General features: G+C 50.1%; 4 protein-coding genes across 4 annotated transcripts; all 4 read right to left on the bottom strand.

Moving 5' to 3' along the window:
* Window positions 1–730: 730 nt before the first annotated feature.
* HOO65_030893 (DNA polymerase alpha-associated DNA helicase A) lies at window positions 731–3,157 on the bottom strand (the record flags this gene model as incomplete). Its single annotated transcript, XM_071001934.1, has 5 exons — window positions 731–824; window positions 981–1,041; window positions 1,122–2,346; window positions 2,414–2,639; window positions 2,688–3,157. 5 exons carry the CDS (start codon window positions 3,155–3,157, stop codon window positions 731–733), a joined length of 2,076 nt encoding a protein of 691 aa, XP_070860572.1.
* Window positions 3,158–3,986: 829 nt separating this feature from the next.
* On the bottom strand, window positions 3,987–4,403 carry HOO65_030892 (uncharacterized protein; the record flags this gene model as incomplete). The annotated part of the gene is made up of 1 exon (XM_071000516.1): window positions 3,987–4,403. The coding sequence occupies one exon, from the start codon at window positions 4,401–4,403 to the stop codon at window positions 3,987–3,989; it is 417 nt and encodes a 138-aa protein (XP_070860571.1).
* Window positions 4,404–5,208: 805 nt separating this feature from the next.
* Window positions 5,209–7,620, bottom strand: HOO65_030891 (Diphthine--ammonia ligase; the record flags this gene model as incomplete). The annotated part of the gene is made up of 1 exon (XM_071000515.1): window positions 5,209–7,620. The coding sequence occupies one exon, from the start codon at window positions 7,618–7,620 to the stop codon at window positions 5,209–5,211; it is 2,412 nt and encodes an 803-aa protein (XP_070860570.1).
* A 9,569-nt stretch (window positions 7,621–17,189) lies between these two features.
* Window positions 17,190–18,747, bottom strand: HOO65_030890 (zinc finger protein MSN2/4; the record flags this gene model as incomplete). Its single annotated transcript, XM_071002142.1, has 2 exons — window positions 17,190–18,253; window positions 18,348–18,747. 2 exons carry the CDS (start codon window positions 18,745–18,747, stop codon window positions 17,190–17,192), a joined length of 1,464 nt encoding a protein of 487 aa, XP_070860569.1.
* Window positions 18,748–25,781: the final 7,034 nt, after the last annotated feature.

Below are 25,781 nucleotides of genomic sequence, written 5' to 3'. Positions count from 1 at the left end.
CACGTCAGCGACAGAGAACCCGCTCACTACTCTGTCTAAAATAGAAATCAGCCATCTCATCAGGCGCGAAATGGAAAGAGAATACGGAGTCTCTGTGCCGAAGCGCGCCATGACCTCTGTAAACGCAGAACGAAGGAATGGATACAAAGAGACAATGAAGCAAAGCATAGAGGACGGACGCTGCAAGACCGAGACATACAAGCTTTCTTTTTTTGGATGCCAAGTTTCTGCCTCTCTCTTTTTTTGTGTGCTTTCCGCGGTACATGATATTTTTGTGAACTTCGTGATACTGAAGCCTAGAAGGAGAGGGGGAAATAGCAAAAGACCGCCACATTCTCTTGTGGGCGTTAATCAAACGTATCATGAAAGTTCGGTTCGTCGCAGGCTGAGTCGAAAGAACCTGAAAGCAGACAAATGGAGCGCCCTAGAGGGATATTCTTAAGGGTATTTAACCCTTGTGAAATGAACTATCCTTAACCCCGTTCACCCATTTATGCCTCCAAAGGCCAAGTCAAAAGCGCTTCTAGAAGAGTTATTTAGGAATCAAAAGTCTCGGGGATTTACCAAAGACGGGCAAGGCGGCCAACGTGAAACTCGATGTTGGTATAAAAGGAGCACCAAAGTGTGCATATCGCCGCAAACGTGAGAAGAGTAGAAAAAAAACCGGCTGCGTGATTATTGAAACAAAGCAGAAGATGAAGCTTCTAAAAAAGAAAATCTTTCAAGTCTCCTACTGTTGTTGTTGAAGCTCGGACACATCCGGATATCTCAAGTCCGCATTTTCCTCAAGATAGTCCATCCATTTTCCAAGAAACTTGCTGCCTCTGTAGAAAGTATTAGTCTGCTGTTTAGGGAGCATGTTTCATCGCCATCTCAAAACTAGCTCTGCTATTTGCTACAGCGATAGCAACATGTGACGACTTTTACGTTGGATACAAAGCAGATGGTAGATTGAGAGAAAGAAGTTCATCTTTACGTACCGCTTAATAGTTTCTGAGTCGCCGATCACCGTCAAGCTGCGCTTTGGTCTCGTCATAGCCACTAGAAAAAAAAAAAAGAATGGTTAGCTTAGTGACTTTTGACAAATTGGTTGACATGACATGTCACGCCTGAAATCTCACCATTTAGGCGACGTCTTTCGCCCAGGAATCCAACTTCACCGTTGGAGTTGCTTCGCACCAATGTTACTATCACTGCCTCCTTTTCGCGGCCCTGGAAGCCATCTACACTTCCCACTTCAATGCCTGGGTACTGCTCTTTTAGAGGTGCTAGCAGCCCTACCTGCGCATTGTAAGGTGTGACTATGGCGATGCACTCCGGTTTTACGCCCGCTGCGACAAGAGCTTTGACGTGGCTTTTCACTAGTGCTGCTTCCCACTCATTGCTCTTGCTCTCACTTGTCACACTGTGAATCTTGGCCTTTGAGCTCTCGCTGCTGTCTTCTGTTCTTTCAGGAAAGTCGCCGCCTTGTGTATCAAAGAAAATTACGGGACAGTTGGTGTCCTCTGTGTCTTCCACATCGGGAAGCTGACACAGAAGCCGTTCCTTAACTGTATCGGCTGCCATCAGCTCAGAGTTATAAAGCTGATCCGACGGGAATCGCATAATGGCCTCATGCATACGATACTGCGTGGTTAACATGCGTTTGATGTTCGAACCATGCAATGCCAACATGCGGTCGAAAAGCGTGGTCTCTAGACTACCCGTAGGAACAAAGACCTCGCCTGGGATAGGGGGGTTGGTCGTAGGCTGGGCAGATTTCTTCGACTTTGAGTTTAGCGATTTGATAGTAGGCGGAAGCTGCAAATGGTCGCCAGCACAAACTGCTTTGCTAGCTGACAGTAGTGGCACCCAGCATTGGGCCTCGAGAGCCTGGCTAGCTTCATCGATAATAACAACGTCAAACCGCTCGTCTCGCAATTGATGACCACCAGAGCCATGAAGCGTAGCAAGAACAACCTTGCTGCCCCGGACTAAGCTTGTCACACAGTTGCGCTCGCGCTCACGGAATTCCTTTCGTAGTTCCTTGAGCTCTCCATAGATCTGCTTGCGCTCTCTTCCTGTGCGGGTTTTGCGGATTGAGGCCTGCTTTGTATCCATCTCAACGCGTACGTCACGGACAATAGCGGCGGCTTCGGACGTGCGAGTGAGGACTTCCAATGAGTGGTTGAGGACAGTAGGAAGCAGGCGAGCAGGGTGTCCGAGACGGACCATGGGGACCTTGTGGGGCGCTAGCCGTTCAACGATGTTGTCAACAGAAATGTTGGACGGGCCGCAAACAAGCACCCGTTGGCCAAGTTTGATCATTTGCAAGATCAGCTCAATTAGCGTGTGTGTTTTTCCAGTCTACACGAGGGAGAGTTAGAAGAAGTTGCAAAGATGCAGCAGATGTTTTCTTTATACGCCGACTTACTCCTGGCGGGCCATGTATGAGTGCAACCTCTCGTGATCCAAGAGCAAAACGGATCGCATCTTTCTGAGATTGGTTTAGGGTTTCATCAACCCACTCGATACTTCCCTCTCCGTCCAACGGGATATTATCTACGGGACTGAGACTTGATAACCCAAAAAGAGCCCGCATAAAAGGCGTGTAATCACTCTCGGTCATACGTTGCATGCGTTCCATTGTTTGTGTCATTCTATCAAGGTTAGCATGTAGTCGAGGGCTGTGAGAAGGGCTAGCCTACCGCTTATAAGTAACCTCGTCGGCTAGTTTGACAATCCACAGCCTCCCAGTTGGCTCTTCGTCCCTCTCCTGGTCCAAAGCCACGGAAACAGTGCTACGCACCGTCTTGGTGATAACACCTCGAATGCCCTTTTTCTCGAGATCTTTGACCTCCCTCTTTTTGGCGCTTCCAGCGGGCTGGCCAGCGACCAAAACGATATCACCGGATCTCAGTCCATGGGCAGGTAGCTCGGCATCGGCTCCAGCCGTGGCAGAATCTGGCGATAGCTCTAGAACAGTCTTGCCACCAAGACCTGTGCGAGAGTTGGAAATGACCAAATTCGTGATGGCATACCCTGCACGCTGAAGTGCCGTGGGCGTGTGCGATGAAATCAAAGACTCTGCCTCAGCAGTCTCAGCCTGCAGCTCGGCGGCCAAGAGGCCTAGCTGCGACTGGGCAAAGGCGGGGATGTTGACAGCTTTGGCGGACATGGCGGGGGTTTGTCACGATCAAGTATGGAAGGCAAACGAAAGATATGTAAATTGAATACCGCAGAATGCGATAGAATAAAGATCTCTGGCAAAATAAAATTAAATGTGTGGGCTGATTTAAGACGGCAGGTGCCTATTATGGGCGTTGCTGTATTTCCCTTTCAGTAGTGGTTGTGTGCATGCGTGGAGGAAAAGATTCTATAGGTGGAGCTGGAGTCTACAGCTCCGCCTTAAACTTGAGGCAACAAGCTGCAAGCTACATGCTACATGCTACATGCTACTGCAAAGATAGAAAAATGCTTTATATTTACGCCTTACCAAGCAAAGGCCTATAAAATTACTACTACTGATAGCACAATAGTTCTAACACCTGCAACAGCTGGCTTCATCTTCATACGCGCTTGATCTTGGGATGCACTAGGATCACTACGGCCAATGATGTCAACATGAGGCCAAACGTCACTATCGCAACCAACAGAATAGTAGCCCTGCTGGCTGGAAACTTGCCCTTAATTACCCAGCTAGTGGCCATTGAATATCGCTGATATCCAAGCATTAGTATCACAATACTAATGGCCAGGAACGTGGCACCCAGCGGCTTCCCTATATGCCGCAGACGTGCCAGGCGCGGGTCCGGCAGTGAGCCTTCGTTATCAGCCAGGGACGTGTTGAGGCGAAATAGTTGTGTGACTGCGATTCCAATAGAAGCGAAAGCCAACGATGTGCGTAGCCAAGCCAGAAATGTGCGCTCTGGGAGGAGGAGAGGGGGGAGGGGGGGGGGTCAGCATTGTACACTCATGCACATTAGCAACACAAGATAACTAAAGGATTATGTCTTACCAATGGCCAGGTGATCGCGCGCCACACTGCCCTTATTCTCGAGCTCTACCGGACGGAAGGCAGTCCTAACTTTGTCCAACAGACCCGCCTTCTCATCGTCACTATCATCTTCGTTTTCGCTAGTGCTACTTGCCGGGCCGGCAAGACCCCCTGAACCAGAACCAGGACTTTGCGAGTCTCTATCCCCCTGCCGAGCATTCACAGCCGGCCGGCGCCGACTCACGTTTTCCAAACTTAAGTGACGAGTCCCGGGCGCGCTGGTCTGGTAGTTGAGAGTATTGTCGCTGCTGTTGTGGTGTAGGATGTTGGTTGTTTCGTTGGCAGGCGCCGCTCGGCCTCCTTCACAAGAGAGACTAGCAGGTCGCTTAGAGGCAGATACTGAGGCGGACACAGAAGGGGTTCCCATTTTCCGTTCGTCAAGCAGCAACACAAGCAGATATTAGATGGTTGGAAATCAGGCTTGACTGGTGAGATAAACGTGTATAAGAGTCCAGTCAACACCAAGAACACGACCCAAGATTCAAGATTCAGACAGCGCTGTTTTGACTAGGAAAAATGTCAGTAAAAAAAAAAAAGGCGGTAACCGAAGGGTGTGTTGGCAAAAAAGAAACAATGCAAATCATAGAGGACAGGCAAAGCACAGACAAAAGCTATTTTTTTTTATTTTGTTTTGACTTGCCCTTAGTTGATCGCAAGCGAGAATTTAACGAAGGCCCAGGCCAAAGTACAGCAAGTCTTAGCTAAATCTCGCAATAGAGCACCTGCGTAAGCCAATAGCCACTCGTAGCAAAGTACGGCGCATTAAACTTCATCAGATAATTATATGTTGACAAAATCAGACTTCGTTGCAAGTTTCTCGCTGGTATGAGATGTCGTCATACTGGAATTTGGCATATGACCTCGAGAAGAACAAAGGCCATATTTACCGAGCATATTAGTACGTGTTAATGTGCATATACTTTCGGTCTGTTTGTCAAATCTCTACCCACTGCACGCGCTATAACTTACTTCCATGTCTCAAGATTTACGTTATTAACAAGCAAACACATGAATAGACAGGCATATACTGTAGCCATCTGAAGTCACCAACGTAGTTAGATGTATTTACGTGCTGTATATAGGGCCTCAGGAGTGTCTTGGGCCGAAGAGCGCCTCTACCCATCAAGAATAACAGCTTCCTCCTCTTCACCCCATTCTATTTGCCTCTATTCTCACACAAGCTCCCCCATGTTGAACAGCGCTACAGCTAGCAGTTTCTCTCCTGTTGACGACCACACCGATCTACAAGGCACACACATCGACCATCCTTCCTGGAACGCGCTTTTACCTAGCTGGACCACATCGACATAGAGCTCAAACATGACCTCTTTAGCCGTCTTGTTGTCTTGAGCCAGCGACTCGCACCATGCCTCGTGTGCAATGTGACTGATTTCCATGCCTTCTTCTGCTGGCCCTGCAATGCTGACGCTGCTGAGGATAAATTGCATCGGGCCTTCCTTGAGCCGCATATGCCGCACCTCACACTTCCACTTGCCGCCGATCTGGCTGGTATGGTACCCGGACGACAGACACATGGGCTCAAGGCACGCCAGTCCAAACTGGATTTTCCACTCGCAGGCAGCATTGCGAGGAAGCGTCTCAACTTCAATTCCGTAGAAAAATGGCACACGCCGGTTTGTGAATTCAGTGCCGTCCATAAACAGCTCCCAGTCGGGGAGGGCCACTTGACTCTCTTGTTGGCCGTATGCGGCGTACTCGGGGTTGTTTCGCTGGTCCCACACATCAATGTCGGGCGACTCATCGTCGTCGCCTCCATCCACCGGTGGTGTGGGGAATACCCCCTCCCATGCTTTGGATGCCATCAGCACATTTGAACGCATCACGTCCTCCGATTCCGCCCTAGGGAACATGGCCACCGTTCCCGTGAACATCTGGACCTTCATTTCTCTGGCAATGCGCCATAGATGCTGCAGCGAAAGCACAATCTGCAGGCCAGCGTCAGGCTCGTTTTCAGGCAATGACATCGTTGCGGGAATAAGAGGGATTTGGCCAGCCACAGCCACAACCCTAATAGGCAGCAAGTCGTTACCTTCGGCAGTTTCGATGTACACGCCGTGATCGATGGCCTGGCTATACGGTCCGATGTTTGCAGGTGCCCAATATGAGCGAGACTGCACATGTAGCCCATGGCGAGCCAAGGAAGACACGCCAGGGAATGCCGTAACACAGATGGCAATGCTGCAGTTTTCAGGGATCATATCGCCAACGGCAACCGTCACGCGTGTTGGCGGATTAGCAAACTGGAATAATTCGGCGTACACGGGGTTAACCGTTGCAAAGTCATCCATGCTCCGTAGTAGAATCATAGTCTGGGTCACGTCCGATGCCGGGTTCAATGATGGCATGTGCTCAGAGGACTTGACCAGGGCCTCCTGGATCTGTGCCATACAAGATCTAGTCTCCTCCTCGATGCCACACCCACGGCTTGCTGCATCAGGAAGATACGTCCAGAACCACTCCATACCCGCTCGCTGTGGTAGCTGCTTGGCTGAAAAGGAGTGCAAGTCTTCCTCCCTCATGTGGGCAACTCGTATTGACTTGTCGCGAACGGTCTGCAGGATCTCGGTAAACTCGGGCTCGAGCAAATCCGGCGTTCGTACGAAGGGCATTTCGTCTGAACTACCTGCGGGCTTATCTTCCAAGCTAGCATCCTTGAACTCCAGATACGATGTGCCTCCGCCTTCGCTAACTACAGTCCTTGCTGAATCAGGCACTAAAATGCGTTTTCTGAATAGGCTGGCGGGGCCATCAACCACCAGTGTTTCGAACTCGCCGCCTTCGCCTATAACAGCGCCTGGGCCGCTGCCAAATCTCCGCATGGTCTTTTGGAGGCGAGCGACACCCTGGGCGCTGCTGACTTTAGTCCACAAAAAGTCGTCGTCTAACCCGGCGCTGGCGACCTTGATGATGCGGGCGTCCATTCCCGCAGCCTCCATATCCCGCAACAGCTGGGCGCCGTCATTGTTGGGTGAAGGAAGGACAGGAAACTTCCAGAGATATGCTAAAGGAACGAGGCCTAGTCTGATAGCAACAGACTCTACCCGTGTTCTCTGATAGGTCGACAGTATGGCCCCAGCGGAAATGGCATTAGCTTCGGGGTGTCGCTCCATAATTTCCCTTAGCAAAGGAACCATGCTTTCTGTCTCGTCGCTGTCATCAGCCCTGCTTGTTTCGTAGTCACAGCCATTTTGCACGGCACCAGTGCCGGCCAAAGCCCGACGATATAGCGGGAGATTCAGGGCCCGGGCATATAGAGGCAATATCTGGTGGCCCACCGTTTGGTACATGAAACTATTGGGGTCCTGTTCCTCGGCTTCATCATAATGGACGAAATCTGGAGAATTTGCTTCCTGGGGGGAGTAGACAATCACGCCGTTTGAGGCCATCCGGTGGGGCTCGGAGACACTGCCTTGGGTGGACTCTGGGGTGGGCTCTGAAACAGACGTTCCGGGGTAAAGATTCGCCAAAGCCACCAGGCGGTGGCCATTGTGTTGGGCGTGCAGGGCAGCATAGAAGCTGTCTTTGCCGCCAGACACTAAAGCAATAACGTTAAGGCCGGACATCGTATATGTACGTGTATAATGGCAACAGCCCTGTAGCGAAAGTATGTGTATCTATGGATGGGGCGTATAGGGTGTTGTTGTGGTTGTGCTGTCGTTAGCTTCGCTAGCTCGCTGGACAAGGGTAAGTAAGCTCTAGTTGGGTCTATTCTGGCTCGATAGAGTCCGAGATTGAAATTGAGAAGAGTTGTAGGATTCCAAAAGGGCACTGCCAAACGCAGGAAAACAAGAGCGAGAACCAGCGGCCTCCAAACCCGGTTGTTGGAGAAGGAAGAAGCGTGGCAAAGGCGAAAGAGGCGAGCAAGGCAAACAGAAGGATATGCCTGAGGTCTTGTCCTTGACGCTCACTAGCCGTGTTATCGCGCTTGCGGGCTGCTCGTCTGTCTATCTCTTTTTTCCTACTTGTCTGGCAATGATGTCATTCACAGCCGGAAAAGACCGCCAATAACTGAGACTCTAAGACTCATACGCACTGACAGCGAAGCGAAAAGGCCTGTGGCGTTTGTTCTGCAACCAACGACAAGACTACAACGCTTGTGCGTTATACAGTGCGATAGCAGCAGCGGTGAGCAAACAAGCAAAAGGCACGGCAAATCATTCAGGAAGTGGAGAGAAGAGAAGAGCTCAGAGCTAGGGGTCTCAGAGCCTGGGGAGTGGGAGGCCAGAACAGATCAGATCATGCAGTGCGAAAGTTTAGTGGGTATGTCGGTTACTTTTCTTCAAGAAAACAATCCGGCAGTTGTAGCTTGGCAAGAGTCCAAAAATGCAGTGTGGGTCATTGCCTAGTACGGAAGCGAGCGACCTGGATGGACTGGAGTATTAGGAAAGAGATCGCAAGGCTAGCTTCAATAAGAGGAGGCGGGCTTCGAAGGACTCAGCGTCCAGCAGTGGGTGGATGAGAGGCAAAAAGTTCATCCCCACTTTTAGCCACATTCACTCACATAATGGCTAGTGATCGGGCATTGAAACAAGCAACAACCAGATCGGGAAGGCCTCCACGCTTTCATCCAGCTACAGCCAATCAATCTATTCAATTCTAGGACTTCAGATAACCCTACCACGGTGGTCTCTAACCCTGGGTCTACCCTTCCAACCCTCTTATCACAACCACATCAAGAGATGCTCATATTTATTTTTTCCTCCCTTCAACTGCCTTTCTTACAGGCTGTATGCAGTGCTGGGTACTTAATTTCTGGTTCCTATTCCCTTTAGCAAGCGAGCTATCAAGCCGCTCCACTCGACTACATTTCAGCTTAGTTGGCTATTGAGGGCGAAGACGCCGAGCGAAAAACCAAAAAGATGAAAAAAGTAATCTGAGTCTCATCACGCACAAGGAAGCCTAGACTACGCTGCTTTGCAACAAAAAAGCACAGCTGCAGCTCATCTAAACAATCCTCCCCCTCAAGTCTAAGCCCGCCTCCCTCTCCATGGCCGCCCTAGAAGGACTGGCAAAGAGACATGTGGCCGCGAACATGACCGAACGCTTCCTCTAGCAAGCCCGCCTTGGGCGTTACAACTCCAGCTGGTACATGCATGCCACCGCAGCAAATCCTTGACAGGCTTGATGCAAGCTTGGCTAACCGAGAAAAAAAAAAGTAGGCTGCCTAAGTCTAGACAAGTTGGTAGAGGGAAGCAAAAAGGAACTGCGCTTTAAACTATAGCAGGAGGACTTAGTGCCAGCAGCTTGTTTGAAGAGCCCAAAACCGTAGCCTAAGATTCCATCGTAGCTACCATTCCCTCTGAGGACACACGCATACATCGTGGGGGCGTAGCAGGACTTGGTGCTTTCAGATCTACCTCCTCAAAGACCCCAGCTAATCAAAGTGGCGAGTCACCGTGGAATCCAGCAAATGAGCGTTATCAGCACGTCTGATTTGGTATTCACGAGGCAGCATAGCGAGGGAGAGAAAAGGGGACTAAAAGAGAGCGAATACTTTGCAAAAGAGAGTCTATCACAGTAAAGGAAGACGGTAACTCGCACTTCGCTAGACAGCTCCTCAGTAAGCCCCGCGCACGGCATAAGCTAAATTCCGACCAAGTCCAAGTACTTTTGACTATCCACTCTCCCTTTGGCCAGCCCGAAATCCCTTACGCGGAACGGGGACAAGTCAAGTGAGGAGGGAGAGCGGGGAAGGGAGTAAATGAAAGAATTCTTACTCTAGATTCCGTGGGTGATCCTGCGGAGCTATAGCGATTGTGATTAGCCAGCTGGCCAAGGCTCGGCTGCCCCCTAGCTTTTGCGAACATCTATACGGCGCTGGTCGGTTCCGCTGGATGGCACTCTAGGCCTCTCATTCGAACTTGACTGAAAGACTGTTTCTTGGGAGGCTTAGCTTGCAGACTAAAAAAGTCTAAGCAACGCGGCGATTTAATGTTGCCCTGCGATATTTTGCCTGGTCTAGATTTAATTTCTGCAATAGGCTGAAAAGGCCTTTTGAGACTTACATGGCTTCCCTTTGGCAAAACGGCGTGGCCAGTGTTCTTTTTGGTGGTGGATGGTGTTTCAGGATTCCCTTTTAGTTTCTCTCATGATGTGATTAGCTTCTATTCTAGTGTCTGGCTTGACACATATTTGGGGGTTTAAAGCCTTGAGGGTGTGGGAGACACGAGATAAGAGTAAAGAGGACAAAGACTACATGGTGTTGACACTAATTTGCGTGTACGTAGGTGCTGAGGAACTTTCATATCCAGGTCAGTTGGAGGTGTACTAATACTGGCGCTAGCCACTGATTAACAGAATCTTGCGGTGGCCCCGTTCCCTAGATCGTATCCCTCTCCAAGTGACTCTGTTTGTGTTTTCTTGTATGGACAGAACGACCAGGGAAGGGGATCGTGGTCCCTTTCTCCCTCTTTATTTCTTGTTTCTTAATATCCCAAGTTGCCTTGGCTACGCAGAGCAAACGGGAGAAATATAGAGGCGTACCACACTCTTCTTGGTTCTAGAAACAAGGCAGACGAAGATATCCCAGCGACATGGGACATGATGATCTGAGACACGAAGAAAGACAGATACAGAGAGAAGGAGGGAAATGAAGACAAAGAGGACGAGGTAGATGAGGTCAGCGGTATCGGTTTCACTACGCCCGGTTACTCACAAGCTGCTGGGCCTGCTATGGATGGTCTGGGCGGCCTGTGCTCTGAGACTTGCGACTCAGAACAGCCAGTATTGAGGTTGCATCTGGACTTGGCTGGCGGCCGGTTGGCCATGGCAGAGGGAGTGTGTATCTTGTAGCTTTTAGTATTATTACTGGGTACGGCAATTACTAGTGCAGCTGTATGCGTGTGTTGATGCATGAGAAAGCCAGCATGCTTCTTCGGCTACTTCGGCTGGCTTGGGCCTCTTTTTGTTGGCTATTTTTCTTCATCCGGGGATGCAAGCATAGACGCAATCGAGACAAGGTAAAACAAAAACAGAATCGGTTCGGCGCAGTTCATGTACAAGCGGCCTATAGCAATTGTAGTGCTAGCGGGCAGTGTGGTTAATGCGGGGGTTGTTTGGTGTTGGATATGAAACATGCAGAACCGAGCATGGCTTTGATGACGAACCCTGAGCTGCGTATGATGGAAAATGGAGAGGCAACCCCATGGGTCTAAGATGCAGTGCGCATTGCATATGTGCATGCTTGATAGAAGTAGGAATGAAATCCAGAGCGAAGGGAAGATTAAGGATGTCAGAGTCAAGCGGGCTTTGGGTTGGGCTACAAGGGACAAGGGAAATCTCTTGGTGCAGCAACCAGTTTTCCCTCCCTCCCTTCTGTGATTCAGTGCAGAAACTGTACAATCAAGTGAGTACACTAATCTGAGACCTTGTTTCTACATCCCTTCTCGCGTATCTCTCTGTTGCGTTCCAGTGCTAGTCTTTTTTTTTTTTTTTTTTTTTGTCTGCCTAGGTGCCCACGAAGGGAGCCATAACGTCATGGTGTTGTTGGTAATGGCATTTCTTTTTGGGCGCCCTTGCAGCGAAGCCCAAAGTAAACCAGCCAGTCAATGTGGTTTTTGTCTGGGGCTAAGGATGAGGGAGGGAGGGAGAGGGAGAGGGAAAAGGGATGACAAAGGCTAAGCGATGAAGCAGAGAGTTGATGCGTGTTTGAGTGTGTCTCTAAGTGCATGCAATATATAGCGTTGGTGTGATAGTGGGGATCAAGTGGTTGCTTGTTAGGGTGTTCAGGCGGCCGTGACTGACAAGTAAATCATGAGTTTCTGTAGGTTCGCCATATTGTGGCATATGAATCAGACAAGAGACAAGACGTGACGTGGTTTATGATGTCTGTGATGTTAGTTGATGAGATTGCCTGGGGAGTTGTTGATTGGCTGAGGGCATGTTTGTTTCGTGCGACGTCAGCCCGAGACAGCGGGCGAGCTATGACAGGGTACAGCGATGTTTAGTAGTGGAGGGCCAGTTTGAAAAGCCCGCTACACACACACTACTTGTTACAGGGCTTGCCGGGCTTGGGTGCCCTGGGATGGTTCGGAGGCTGCCCTGGAGTCGGGGCTTTTCTACTAGCTGTTTGGTAGCACTACAACGCTGCGTGAGACGTCTCATTCAGCAAGTTGCATGTTCTTGGATGCTCAGCCAATGGGGATGCGTGCTCGAAGGGAAGCAATAAATCCAACAAGGCATCAAAGTCAAAAACAAGAAAAAAGTGCAGGGAGAGGGACACAGAGGGCACAAGGGAAAAAGGGAAAGGCATGGCGGCCTGCAATCTGCAAGGAGACTTGTTGTAGAAGTGCAGATAAGGGAGAGAGAGTGTAGAGTGAGTGTAATAGCAAAAAAGAAGCAAGGTAGCAAAACCAAGAAAGAAGAGAGAGTAATAGCAAAAAAGAAGCAAGGCAGCAAAGCCAAGAAAGATGGGCAGTTAAGAAAAAAAAAAGCGAAGAAAACGCTCCTCCGGACAGGCTTGAACTGTCAACCTCCTGATTGCTGCTAACCTTCCGGTATGGAAGGAGAGTCTAACAGTCAGACGCGCTAGCCAATTGCGCCACAGAGGACATGCTGCGAAGCTCCGACACACGTGCTTCGGGGACGGAAATCGGAGCCGCTATTGGCTCTTGAAAAGGCACTGCATATTTTTTGGCCGACGCCTAGGGCGAGTAGCAGCATACGTGCTTCTCTCGCCCGAGATCTGTAGCCAGCCTTGCAAAGGGTCACTTCTCCGGCGTCGGTTGACCTTGGTGATTCCAGTAGACGTTAAATGTACTCAAACCAAACTCAAATCAAATTTGGCCAACGCCAAATACATCCAAGTTCAAGTAAAATCTTTGGTACTGGCACGACGTCAGTGTCAATCAAACTGTGCCGTCAAATTTCATCCTCGTCGCAACTACAGACATTGTGATATATCGCATCTCGCCACCCCCGCCAAGACAGCTCCGCCCACACCGCTGTATGAAGACCACACCGCATCACACCCGGCCCGCCCCGTCTCAACAAAACAACAGCGATGCCTGCAAACTTTTTCGTCTTGCATAGGGGCCACACCGGCAACCCAATGCAGCCCTCAGTGATGGCTGCAAATCCACAGGCTCCAAGCCAAACGCCCACAAACGATGAATCAAGAGCAGGCAGAGAAAAGGAACGAAGAAGGCATAAAAAGAAAAGAAAAGAAAAAAAAAAAAAGACCCGTCACTCATCTAACCAAGACAGCTCGCAAATTAGTGAGTTAGAAAGCCACAGCACACGTCGGCCGTAAAGAGCTGATACACACTGCGACACGCAAGCACCAGAAAACGCGCGCAAACAAAAAGAAAATACTTTCTGGGTGGCTGCGTCAAAGACATTGAGAGAAGGAAAATGTGACAGGTTTGTTTGCTTGCTTGGCCATCTGGACAGAGGTGAGAAGGAGAAGGGCAGCGCGAGTAGTCAGAGACAAGACCAGCTCGCTTTGGATTTCCGAGGGGCAGCAGGTGGCCCGTTGGTGGACAGCGCCCCCCCCCCCCCCCCCGCTTCGCCCCATTGAGTATGGTTATAGCACGCCGTGGAAGAGATTCCGGGAGCCGGTGATGTTTTCTTTTCGTGCCAGTCTCTTTTTCACTGCAGGAATTTTCTGCTTTTTTTTTTTTTTTTTTTGCTTTTTCTAATTCCCACTTGGTATTTTTGTTGCTTTTTATGCTACCGCTTTTGCGTCCCTTCTATGGTACGTATACCCATAACAGCGCCAACCGGCGCCGCGGAAGCCCCCGCCCGCCCACACCCCATGCTCTTCTTCTCTCATCTTGCCCATCCGTCTGATATTTTCTTTTTAGATGTTTTGTGTTGGCTACCTACTAGCGCTTCAGCATGTCTCAACTGTTGTCTCTCCTGTATCTTCCGGGGTTACTTGATGTAGAATCCTCTATTCTCTCATGCATAGATGGCTGCAACTATTTCTTCCCACTGCGCATATCTGTGTATATTTCAGGAAGCAGGGTCTCAAACTATACTTGCTTACAAAGAACATGTCATTGAGCATAACCCAAGCCGGGGTTTTCAAGTGAGCTGAGTAGAGTAGTGGGACGCCTGGGAATCGATAGGCCCGCCAAAGTCAGTTGATCGCCCGCCTTAACATTGACCGCTCATATTGCTGCTGCTATCGTTATTGCTCTATGCTATAACACTAATGCCCGCCTTGGCTTGGCGCTAGAGCTGGGCGGATTGCTGCCCAACGGACGTGAAAATGCAACTGAAGTGGCCTCAAGGAGAAGGAAATACCAGCTTTCAAGTGTGCATCTCCCTTCACCTCGCCTTGGTCCTTTCAGTTTTCTCATGCATAATGCTCTCGGCATTCGGCCAATGAATGGCAATATCGATATGCCAGACTGGCCCTGGGACGGATTCCGCCCAATGTTGACCTCGCACTACAGGTTGGGGCGTCTCTGTTGTTTGCTCGTTTAGGACACGGGCTATTCTAATTCGCAAGTCCGCACTCTAATTCCACTGTGTTCTGACATCTGCTGGCTTGGTCTAGGCCAGGCTTTTGTTTTCCTGCTCTTCCAGGCCTCCCTTACTCGCAACACCATGGCCGTGCAGGCTTTCTCAGTTCTGTATTTCTTTTTTTTGACGGCGAGACTTTGTTGTTTTTTGTCTGCTTGGTTTGTTTGCTTTTTCTTTTTTCTTTTTTTTTTCTTTTTCCTTTCGGTCATTAGCCCTCTCCTCGCCTCCTCGCGTCCCCTATGTCTCTATTCCAAACGGATGCTCTTCCTAAGCATCAGCTATTCAGAGACCTGAGCAAGGCTATAAATGACAGCTCGGAATTGATCAGATCTAGATATCCATCTGACCTGGCAAGCGGGTGGCTAGCCGCTAGAGGAATTTAGGGAGAAAAAAAGAAGACAGAAGGAGTAGGGAAGAAGGTGGCCCTTTGTGCTTCCCCTCCCGCCTGTGGGAGGTTCTAGCTTTTCGTGTTGTCTCTGAAAGCTGTCCTTCTGTTGTTTCTTCTTCTTGCGATCCATTTAACAGCACCCTGCGGTATATCCCAATGTTGCATGCAGAGCATTATGGGGCGGCCTAGGTAGCAGTATTTATCATGTGTCTTACCCGCTATCAGCGAGTTCTCTGAGCTCTTGTGCCTTATTCGCTAAGCCGCGTTGCAGTAGTAAACCAGCGAGCGCTAAAACGGGGGGTGTGGTTGCAAGAAGACAGCCGGCAGCGTCGCGACAAAGACGAGGGGGAAGCGGAGCCGTAGCGGCCGGTCAACACAAGCACACAAGGCAGGCCATGGAGAGGATACTAAAGGGGCGCTTCGGGAGATGCGGAGAGACAAGAGACAGAGCAGGCAGAACAGGCAGAGCAGAGCCGACGCCCAGGAGGCGAGGGGAGACAGGAGAGACAGAGACAGCAACAGAAACACTTCTAACAAGTGTGCTGTGTGCCTGCAATTTGGTTTCTGGGCGAGTGTTCCATCCGTTGGCACCTTTACCCTTCGGTGTAAGTCGCCGACATGAATCTACATGCTGATTTTCCTGCCCACATGTCCCCCATGTCCCTCGTTCTTGTACTGTCGCTGTCGATGGTGCTTCTTTCCCAGATGGCTTACGGTTTCTTGCCCTTGCTGTCCTTTCTTACAGGTGTAGTGCCCTGCCCTTGCATCAACTGGACCAGGCCAAGCAAAAAGGAAGAGAAGAGAAGGGAACGGAAGGGAAGAAAAAAGGAAGCAGAAAGCAGAAAGCAGAAAAAAGCACCCTCCCTTCAAGAGAAAGGCCAAGCACGCTCCATAGCTCCACAGACACGCACACGCACACAGGCTCTCTCTCTCTCTCTCTCTCAGCCTAAAGCCTAAAGCCTGAGCAAGACAAGGAATGTAGAAGAGCGAATGGCGGTCATGTGCTTTTCAGTAGGTAAGGAGCGTTCTTTAAAGCCGGATACACAGAACTGTGCGCCCATCAGAGCGCAAGGACAGCAAAGAGCGGGGTGCAGTGGAGGGTGTCTCCAGGGCCCATTGGCGGCGGTGGGATGGGATGATTAGACACCCTGCTCTCCCTAGCGAAACGTAGACCAGTTGACAAGTTGCCTTCTTTGGGGGGTTTGTTTCTTCTATTTCTCCCTTGAGTCATCAGAAGCAAATGCCTACACTTTTGTCTGGCTGTGTGTGCAAACATGGCCTGCTTTGTCGCTTTTGTCTTGCGATGAGGGATTCTGTATTTACTGATATCTGACAGGTCCCGAAGCCGCCTGCCTGCGCCTGTAAGCTATAGGCGCACACCCTCTGAAGAGACAGGGCAGTCAGTGACAAAGGTTTAGGCGCACGCGAAATAGGGAGCACATCGTATTGAACAAGACACCTGAAATTAAAGATACAACCCAGATTCAGGGCATTCACCAGAGACACAGAAGGTTCCAAAAAGAAAAAAAAAATTAAATTCAAAATATCCAAGTTGTGCTGGGGGAAAAACAAAATAATTCAACCTTATTCCTAAGCTGTAAATAACAGACGGGAAAAATAGTACGAGTAGACAGAAAGCAAATTTCAAATATAATGAAAAAAAAAGAATAAAGAAATCCCCAAAATCAAATACCAATTAACACCAGAAACCACCCATAGGAAAGCAAGACTCAGGCAATTTGTGTCAATGAGCCAGTTTCGGCCGTGTTGATTGTCCACCTCTTACCACAGTGTTGTAGCAGTATAAAGTTTAGGCCGTGTGATGCCTCTTTTTAACATGTGAAAAGGAAAAAGAAAAAAAAAATGGTATAACGGAAGCAAGAGAAGATCAAGAAGACTCCTGACTCCCAAAGAAATGATACAAGAAGAGAAGAAAAAGCAGGAGCAAGAACTGGAACAGAAATGCGCGGCAGGAAAAAGCAAGCAAGCAAGCAAGCAGAAACATGCCCAAGGCCGGCCCGGAGATGAAGAAACAAGGTTGGTCGTAAAAGTCGTGATGCGTCTTCTGGCGGTGAGGTGCGATTCCTCAAGCGAGCGTGATGTGCAGAAGTTGAAAGGCGAAGCGACGATAAGTGAGCGTAAGAATCGAAGGCAGGAAGATAGAGTCTAATAAGATATAATGGGAAAAAAAAATAAAGAAAAAGAAAAGGCGGGTGGCTAGCCCAGAAAAGAGACATCTTTTCTGGTGCCGCTTTGTTGCTTCTTGCTTTTGCTTTACTCGCTGCGCTTCCGCTTCTTCTTGCCACCATCCATCACATCCGCTTGCACCATACCAGCCGTTGCCGACATGTCGGCCGCCGACATTTGCATCATGACCTTGCCATAGCGCGAGAACTCCTGGCCAGCTGCTGCTAGAAGGGGGTTGTACATGTGCTGCTGCTGTTGCTGTTCCTGGTCTTCAATCAAATCCATGACAATGGCACCGCTGCCGTGAGTGCGGGCGTGCTGGGCCAGGTTGTCGCTACGCGAGAACTTCTTGCCGCAGTCGGTGCACTCAAAGGGCTTCTCCTGCGTGTGCAGGGAGCGGTAGTGACGCTTGAGGTGTTCCTGGCGGCGGAAGCGGCGGTTGCACAGGTCGCACACAAAGGTCTTGGAAGGGTCCTCGGTCAGGGACTGCTTGCGGCCACGGCGAGACGAGGGGGCGGCCACGGCGGTGGGTGAGGCCGAGGAAGTGGGCGATGCCAGCGTTGCCATCTCCTGAGGGCTAGACACTGCCAGAGGGCTGGCGTTGTCGGCCACAGGCGAGGCGGACGAGCGGGAATCGGCAGTCTCGGGCGAGGCGAGGCCACCAATCATGTTCACAGGAGAGGGGCCGGGGCTAGTTCTGGCCTTCTTGTTGCGGTGCACATCGTGCTCCACCTCAGGTGTGTTGGTCATGAAGTCAAACGAGGTGTCGTCAAAGTTAATCTCAGCGCTCTCAAAGAAGTGGTGGCCCAGGGAGACAACGCTTGAACCGGTGCAGGCACGCGGTCTGCGGCCAGTCTCCAGCGAGGCGTCCATGTTGGCAAAGTTGAAGTCCACATCGTTCTCCAAGTCAAACGACAGGTGGTCTACGGTGGGCTCCAGCTCAAAGTTTGCGCTCTCCATGTCAGTCTTGACGAAGTCCTCCTTGAGCAGATCCTCAGCCATGGGCGCAATCATGGCCGAGCTGGCAGAGGCCGCAGCGACAGTGAGGTTTCTGGGATCCAGGAACTCCGAAACATCTGGAGTGGGAGAGGGAGAGAGGGAAGGGCAGGTGGTGAAGGAAGAAGCAGCAGAGCTCTGGGAGGACATGAAACCTATTGGCGATAGCAGATGTCAGTTAACCTAGCATCTAGCAAAATGTTGTTCAAGGTCGCCATCTCCAATTCATATGGGCTCAGTGTAACCTACCGGAAGGCGTGTGAGGGGGGGAAACGTGGGCGGCCCAGTGGGCGGGCATTTCCTTGATTTCAATGCCAGAAAACATGGGGTTCATGGGGGTCTGGAGCATGTCGCCGTCGGGGCTGCTCATAGCACTGCCGGCCATGGAAAGCGGCGGTGTGTTGGGCGAGGTGCCGAATTCGGTATTCACCATGACAGTAGGCTTGGACATTAAGGGCTGCGGTGAAGTCATGGGAGTCATGGATGAGCCGTTGCTGTACAGAGTGGGTGCTTGCGGCGAGCACGAAGAGTTTGGTCTGGAGAAGATGGGGGTCATGGGCATAGACATTGACATAGGGAGGCCGTGGAAGACCTGCATTGGCATGGACTTGGGGTCGCAGAGGAAGTAAGACATTTGGCTGGGGTCCATTGTGGCTGATGATGGCGAGTTAGTCGGGACTGCGGCATGGGTAAAGAATAAAACAAAAAAGAAGAAAAGTCAAGCGGAGAGGCAGAAGAGCAGTAGAGACCAACCTGTGTGGTGTGCAGAAAAAAAAAAGAAGGTGGTGCAAGGAAGGTTTGGTTAAGAGACTGCAGAGTTGGCGCGGAAACTCGGAACCAAGCGTGCAAAGAGCGTAGTGTGCGTGTATGAGGTCAACGAGAGAGTGACTAGCAGTAAGGCGGAAGACCTGAATGTGCGAGGGAAGAGAAATATAAAAGCGAAGACAACGGGAGACCAAGAGGTACAGTACGGTGAGAGGTATGCAAGCACTCGTGGTATATATAAGTCAAAGAAGGGATGTGAGAAGAGCGACAGCAAGAAGCAACCAAGTGTTGTGCTGTATGTCAATCAGAAAATAAAGAAAAAAAATAAAGAAGAAAGAAGACGAGAAAGAAGAGAAGACTTGGTGATAATGGTGATGATGAAGTGCTCGAAGAAACAGGAACTCAAGAACATCTGGAGAGAGGGGATCTCTGGTGATTTAAGGGAGACGTCTTAAAGACGCTTAGCTAAAACGACACCTTCTCGCACCATTTACGCAGCACGCCCCCCCTCCGTCTCTAACACTACACCTCGTCACTATGTAGACTCCCATACCCCCTCCCCGTCCTTCTTCCCCTACTTCTCACCCCCTCCCTTGAATCCCATCAGCGTAGCCCTGGATTTTGGCCTATACCACCAAGGTACATAGGTACGTACACCTACCCTGGTGCTTGCCCTAGTGGTTTTATTACGATAAAGTCATTAAAATCCGAGTTTTGTTTCTACCCACTGTATTTCATCTGGCCTAGGGAGCCCATCCACCGACTTACAGGGCTCTACCGTTCCTTTACATACATTAAGGCATAATAAAACAGCATTGATATGTATGGAATAGCCACCCACTGCAGCCAGCACTGCGGTATTTGTGAAAAGCAATAGTCGCTGGGACATAGAACATACAGGCCGGCAGGCAGCTTCGGACTTGCACATCTAGGCTCTTGCATGTGCTTGGTTTGGCCCTTTGCTCTTGTCTTTATCCGTTCTCTTTGCTGCTCAAAGTCCAGTCTTCGCAGCGTTGTGCCTGTGCTTGTATCTTGTGCTGGCTGTTCTGGTTAATCACGCACTAAAATCTGCGCTCAGTCTTTTCAGTCTTACTCCTCCTTTGAGAGAGCCAGAAGAGAGAGAGAGAGAGAGAGAGAAAGCGATGGGTCCAGTCCGCTCTTGGTTTCCTCTTTTCCTTCTGCTTCTCTCGTTCTTCCTCTCTCTCCCTCTGTCCTCTGTCCTCTGTCCCCCCTCTTGTTCTGTGCACGTCGTATCTCTTTCTTCTATCTCGTACACTGCTTTTTCGCTGCAATCTTTTTGCCGGGCTTGCCCAGTCTGCCTCATCGTACCCAGGCCTGGCTCTCTTTCTGCATCTGCATCTATCTCCGTCCCTCTGTCTCTGTGTCTCCTGTAGCTGTCCCCTGCTCTGTGTCGCTCTTCCTCTCTGCCTTCTCTCTGCATCCCTCTTCCGCCGCCACCTTTTTGTCTTCTTCTTTTTCTCTTTTTTTCTTTTCTCGGGGCCCTGCTCCCAATCCAATCTTGCTCTTCGTCTTAGACTTGGGATGGGGATTGCGGTCTGAGCGTGCGGCCGCCCGCTCGCCCATGTCTGTCTAATAGGCCTCGGTTTCCTAGCGTCCTGCGTCCTGCGTCCTACTGACTGCCTCTCTTGCTGGCTGCTGTACGTGCGCTGTATGTGTATGTGCTGCTCGTTTTCTGTATCCCCATATACTGCTGGCTGTATGCCATTGGCCGCCATCTGCTATCTGCTAGTTGGTCCAGCGGCTACGTATGTGTCTATCTGTGCGTGTGTGTGTGTGTGTGTCTGTCTATGTGTCTACCTATTATCTATGTATGCAATTTACCTACGTACATGTGGGAATCGTGTGTTTGCTTCTGCCTCTCTCTGCCTCTGCGTCTGTGCCTGTGTTCTTGTCTTGTCTCTGCCTTTGCGCCCTTGGCCTTGGCCTCTTTTGCTTGTTTGCTTGCTGTTTCCACAGCCAGTCAATGGGCCACTCCTCCTCCTCCCACGCACACATGTCTATCTACGTGTCTGCCTGCTTGTCTGATTTGTCTTCTGTCTGTCTGGGTGTCTACTGGCCCTGTCCTGTCCTGTCCTGTCTTGTGTCTTGTTCTCTTTTTCTTCTTTGCTTGTCTCTCACCCTCCTGCTCCTCTTTCCTTCTCTCTCTCTCTCTCTCTCGCTCTCGCTGTCTCTCTCTCTCCCTCTCTCTCCCTCTCTCTGTTCATTTCCATCTCCGCCGCTACATTACCCATTTCCCAGCCGTCTTCCAGCGTTGTGTAGGTGGGTAGCACGCCACCTCTTGTGCGTTGCTAGGTGTCTCTCAGTCTTTAAGCTTGTCTCTCTCGATTTCAATCTCTTCTATTCCCTCCTGCACCTTCTTTCTTCGTCTTCTCTGCATCCATTCCCCCCTCTGCTCTCCACTGGGCTCGTCCTGTTCCTCTCTTAGCAGTAGTTGTCTCGCCCAGTGCTTTTTTTTCTATGTGGTTTGGCCCGTTCCCTTCTGGTGGCCAGTGATCAAGTTTGTGCATTTGGATCCAGTTCTACCAAAACCCGAGAGCAAGACAAATTGGCATCGGCAACTTGAGTAAATGGGAAACGATTGGCTCGTTCGCGTTCTGTTGTTCAGTGCACAAAATCTTTGTCTTGGGTTAGCCACAAGGCACAAGAAGACACAAGATTTGTACCAAGACCCGTAAAAGCATAGGGTGTAGGGTTTGGCGTATATCTTCCGGTTGCACTATTTATTATTTATTGTATATTGTCTACCGGTGTGTACAAGCATGTGTCTGTATATGTGTCTGTGTGGTGCATTGTTATCGTGCATATCACCTTGTTCAAAACCAAAGTACACTTCTCCCTCAGCTCTTACAAGCAGCCATCCTGGCCTGTGATTCGCTAGGACATCTTCAAGCCCTCTTGTTCTTTGTCACCTCGCTTTCTCAATACAATACCTTCGTCACCGCCCAGCCAACCTACCTACCTATGGTAATCCGGCTCAATGCAGTGCAAGCCCAGGCCAAGCCCATAGGCCAAGCCAGACAGGCCATGTTTGTGTGTTTCTTTTGGGCTGTATGTCGCGCGTACCTGCTTCTTAACATCCACCGTTTCCCAAGTTGTGCTATTGTGCGTCCGCCCTATTGGAAGCTGTAAGTTGCGTTCGCGACTTTGTCCACGCGCTATTTCTCTTTCCCTCTCTCTCTTTCTCCCTCTCTCTCTCTCTCTCTCTCTCTCTCTCTTCTCTCGTTTGGGCGTAATAGCCCAAGCCCCTTCGAGTCAACGTCCATGCGCGTGGACACAAGCACAGCTTTTAGTCCGGTACAACGGCTGGCTGCATGAGAACTCACAAGCATCTTGGTGTAAAAAAGACGAGGACCAAGGCCGTAAACAAAGGCCCCAAGATCCCGAGTCCAAAAATGGCCAGGTTAGGCCATTGTTGCTTCGTAAATATCCCGCCGTTGTCTGCACGAGCAATGCCGTGGATGGCGAAGAATAAATGAGTCCATCTCGGCTTGTCCTTGCAAAGAATGAACCCCCTCCCTTCAAAAAAGAAAAAGAGTAGAAAAAATAAATCAAAAAAAGAGCATAGCAGCTAGTGATACCCTTTCTGCCTGCTTGCTGCGTTGCTTGAACCTTGGACCTTGTGCAGCGGTAGACCGTTGACACACCAAGTTACACATGCTTGTTCTTAGCTCTTCTTCGTCTTCTTCCTCTCCCTCGTCTTTATCTTGCCTGGTCCCGGGCGATACTATGGCCCTTCGATCCGAAATGTCGTGATGTAGGACTCGCGAAGTGAACCGGTGTTTATGCGTTGGATTCCTGGCCTATGCAAACAAGCATGTAGCCTGTTTTTTGTTCTTTTTTTTTTTTGACGGCCAGGTCTAATTGTCGGGGCGTGTACTGCTGTCTATCTACCTCCTGGATCTTCTTCTTCTTCTTCTTCTTCTTCTTCTTGTTTCCGCTGTGTCTCTCTGTCCGTCCGTCCGTCTTGTCCGTTGATAGGCTGTCCCTGCTGCTTTCTTGTTTCCTCCTTGCTCTTGTGATGGGCGGCACCAAAGCAGGTACCGCCGCCTCAAATACCAATAGCAAGGCAGCACAAAGCGAGGGCTGAACGCAAAGGCTTGTTGTGTATTCATTCACTCTGCTGGCTAGCCCAGCTCGTCTCACTACCGTTTTTTTTTTTTTCGTTGTTTTTGCCTGCCTGCATGCTCAGATGCATATTAGTGTAGCATCAACATTGGATTACATATTTTGTGTACGTACTTACATACGCACACCTCGTCTTTTGTTGCTCCGTACAAACGTGAAGTGAGAGTGTGCGTAGCATGGGTATTGCTGGCTGTAGTTGCACATAGTACTCGTATAATCGGAGGTCAAGTCATTCCTTGTTTTCTCGCAAATCCCTACAAGGGGGCGTTCTTTGTGTCTGGCTTTGTGCGCCATGTTCAGTCAAAGCAACCCTAGCAACCCTAGGGCGCACAAGATCGAATAGCAGCCCTTTTGTGTGGCTGCTGTTGAGATGGGTGGGTAGTGGTTGCCTTTTAGGGACAAGAAGGGTGAAATACAAGAGGCTTCTGCCATTGGCTAACTATAACCACCCGATGTGGTTACTCGTTTGTGGTGTGTTGCATCATCTCTGGCCATTCGAGTGCGCGACTAGACTTGTTTTCTTTTCTCTTGTCTTGTCTGGCCGGCCCCAAACGGAGTGCATTATATTGTCCAACACATCAAACTGACAAACGATTGACAAATGGATCCCAAACACTATTCCTAAGCGGCTTGCTTGCTTGCTTGCCTGCCTGCCTGCCTGCTGCCTGTCTGTCCCCCTACTGCTGTGCACTCTGCCTTTCTTCTCGTTCTCTCTCGCTGCTCCGCCACCATCAGACGGAAAAGCTATTTTCAGTTCATTGTTGTGTTGCACACTGTCGCCGTTACTGCAGGCACACGAAGGGCTGAGTTGAGCCCTAAACATCAGCAATTTTGAAACTACGACATGCCCGAGGACTCGAGGCCACAGCAGAAGATGGCAATAATCGCATGCTTGCATGCATATCAACCAAGCACAGCGGCGGAACAATAAAGCCCAGGGTAAATGAAAATGCTAGAGGCTGATGTCCGACGTGGATGTGTGTGTATGCGTGGAAAAACAACATTGCATCTAATCAATGGAAATAAAGCCGAGGGCCTGGCAATAGCCCGCCTATCCTAACAAGCGGCGAACGACCGCCGTAGATAACGCCCCCCCCTCCCCTCTCTTTCTTAAGCAACCAGCCGTTTTGGCGTGGGAGACCCAAGGCTAAACGAGCAATAAACGCAGCTGCATCTCTCCCTATTATGCAGTCGACAAACGGCCGGATGCCAAATAAGCCCGCAAGGACGTAAGATTCGGTGGCTAACTCGCTATAGCGTTGAGAGCAGCAGCGGGAGAGTGCGACAGTGTATGGACACTTTTTGTTGTTTGGCTGCATAAAGCTGAGCCAAAAAGAAATTCTAGGCATGGTTTTGTCTGTGCCAGCGATAAAGGGACCTATAGGGACCCTACTATGTGTATGTATGCACACCGCAAGTGCTACTATAGCTCTCGGCTCAGGGCATGGGGTGCTATATTTGCAGCGCTGATAATAGTGGTGCTAGTGCTGTGCTGGTGCTGGTGCTAGTGATGCTACTACTACTACTACTACGGCTGGTGCTGTTGCTGCTGCTGCTGCTGCTGCCACTGCCACTCCCACTGCTACCGCCACTTCTAACGCTATTTTTAATTTTGTTTTGCTGCGGTTGTAGTCGTGATGTGTGAGTGGGACGTATGCATGCAGGTTATGTTGTGTGTTGTATATGCGTGTATTTTCAGGTTTAGCTTCATCTTCTCATCATACAGCCTGCAGCGTATATGCACGATGCAAAGCTTGGTTTGCACCGTCTGCAGCGTTCTCTTTCCATCCCACCTCACAAAACACAGACACAAGACGACGGGGGCGGGTTTCCCACGGACAGTGCCCAATACTTGATATCTGGGATGCAAACGCGCGTTTCTCTCTCCCCTCTCAAATGCACACCCGCGCACGCGAACCAATAGCCATTACCCATCGGGTCCCTGAGCCTGATAGACACTCGCAACCACAAACAGTCCTTAGCTAATGGCCGTAGCAACCCTCAAAAGGCCTTTGAGCCTAGACAAAAAAGGGCTGGGGCTCGCAGTGACAATAGGTGATTGATAACATAAACTTTACCTTACACTTACTTTATACATTTGACTTCTATGCACTATAACACAAACTCTGGCTTTTTTCTTCCCTCCCTATCTTTCGTGCTCGCTGTGTGGCGCGAGCGTCTTGTCTGGCAAGAGGGTTCGCTGGTAGAGCGGTGTATATTGTATAGCTCTATAGATGGAGAGATCCGCCTCCTCTCTCCCACCTCAGTCCATAACATAGGCGCTTTAATTCGCTACATTGCACACAATAGACAAAACGTAAATCACCACAACAATTAATCTCTGTTGAAGTTCGTGCGCTTTGGCCTTCATGTAGACTGGGTCACATGATCTTTCCTAGCAACCCACACATAAATAATAATCCCAGTCGCAAAGGAGCCCGTCCCCCCCCCCCCCCCATGCCTTGCTCTACCCTCGCTACTTGATTTGATTTGGGCTGCCCTTAATTCTTCAAGTACTAACAGTGCTTTGGGTTGTCATCTCCACCGTCCTTGTCCCTCGTTCTTGCCTCACTACGCCTTTTTTTTTTTTCTTCCCTTTACCTTAAACCTTGCAGTACAGTGCAGTGCAGTGCAGTGCAGCGCAGCACAGCGCATGTGCAGCGCATATTGCATGCGTAGCGTTAAGGTTGAACTGGCACACTGACGGAAGACAGGATGAATCGAGCCAGGTCGGCTCAAGTCCTTACAGAGAGTGTGCATCATCAGCAGCAA

The sequence above is a fragment of the Ceratocystis lukuohia genome (genome assembly GCF_044167205.1).
Source record: "Ceratocystis lukuohia strain C4212 chromosome Unknown Supercontig3_pilon, whole genome shotgun sequence".
Classification (NCBI taxonomy): Eukaryota; Fungi; Ascomycota; class Sordariomycetes; order Microascales; family Ceratocystidaceae; genus Ceratocystis; species Ceratocystis lukuohia.
This window is presented reverse-complemented; position numbering and strand designations above follow the sequence as displayed.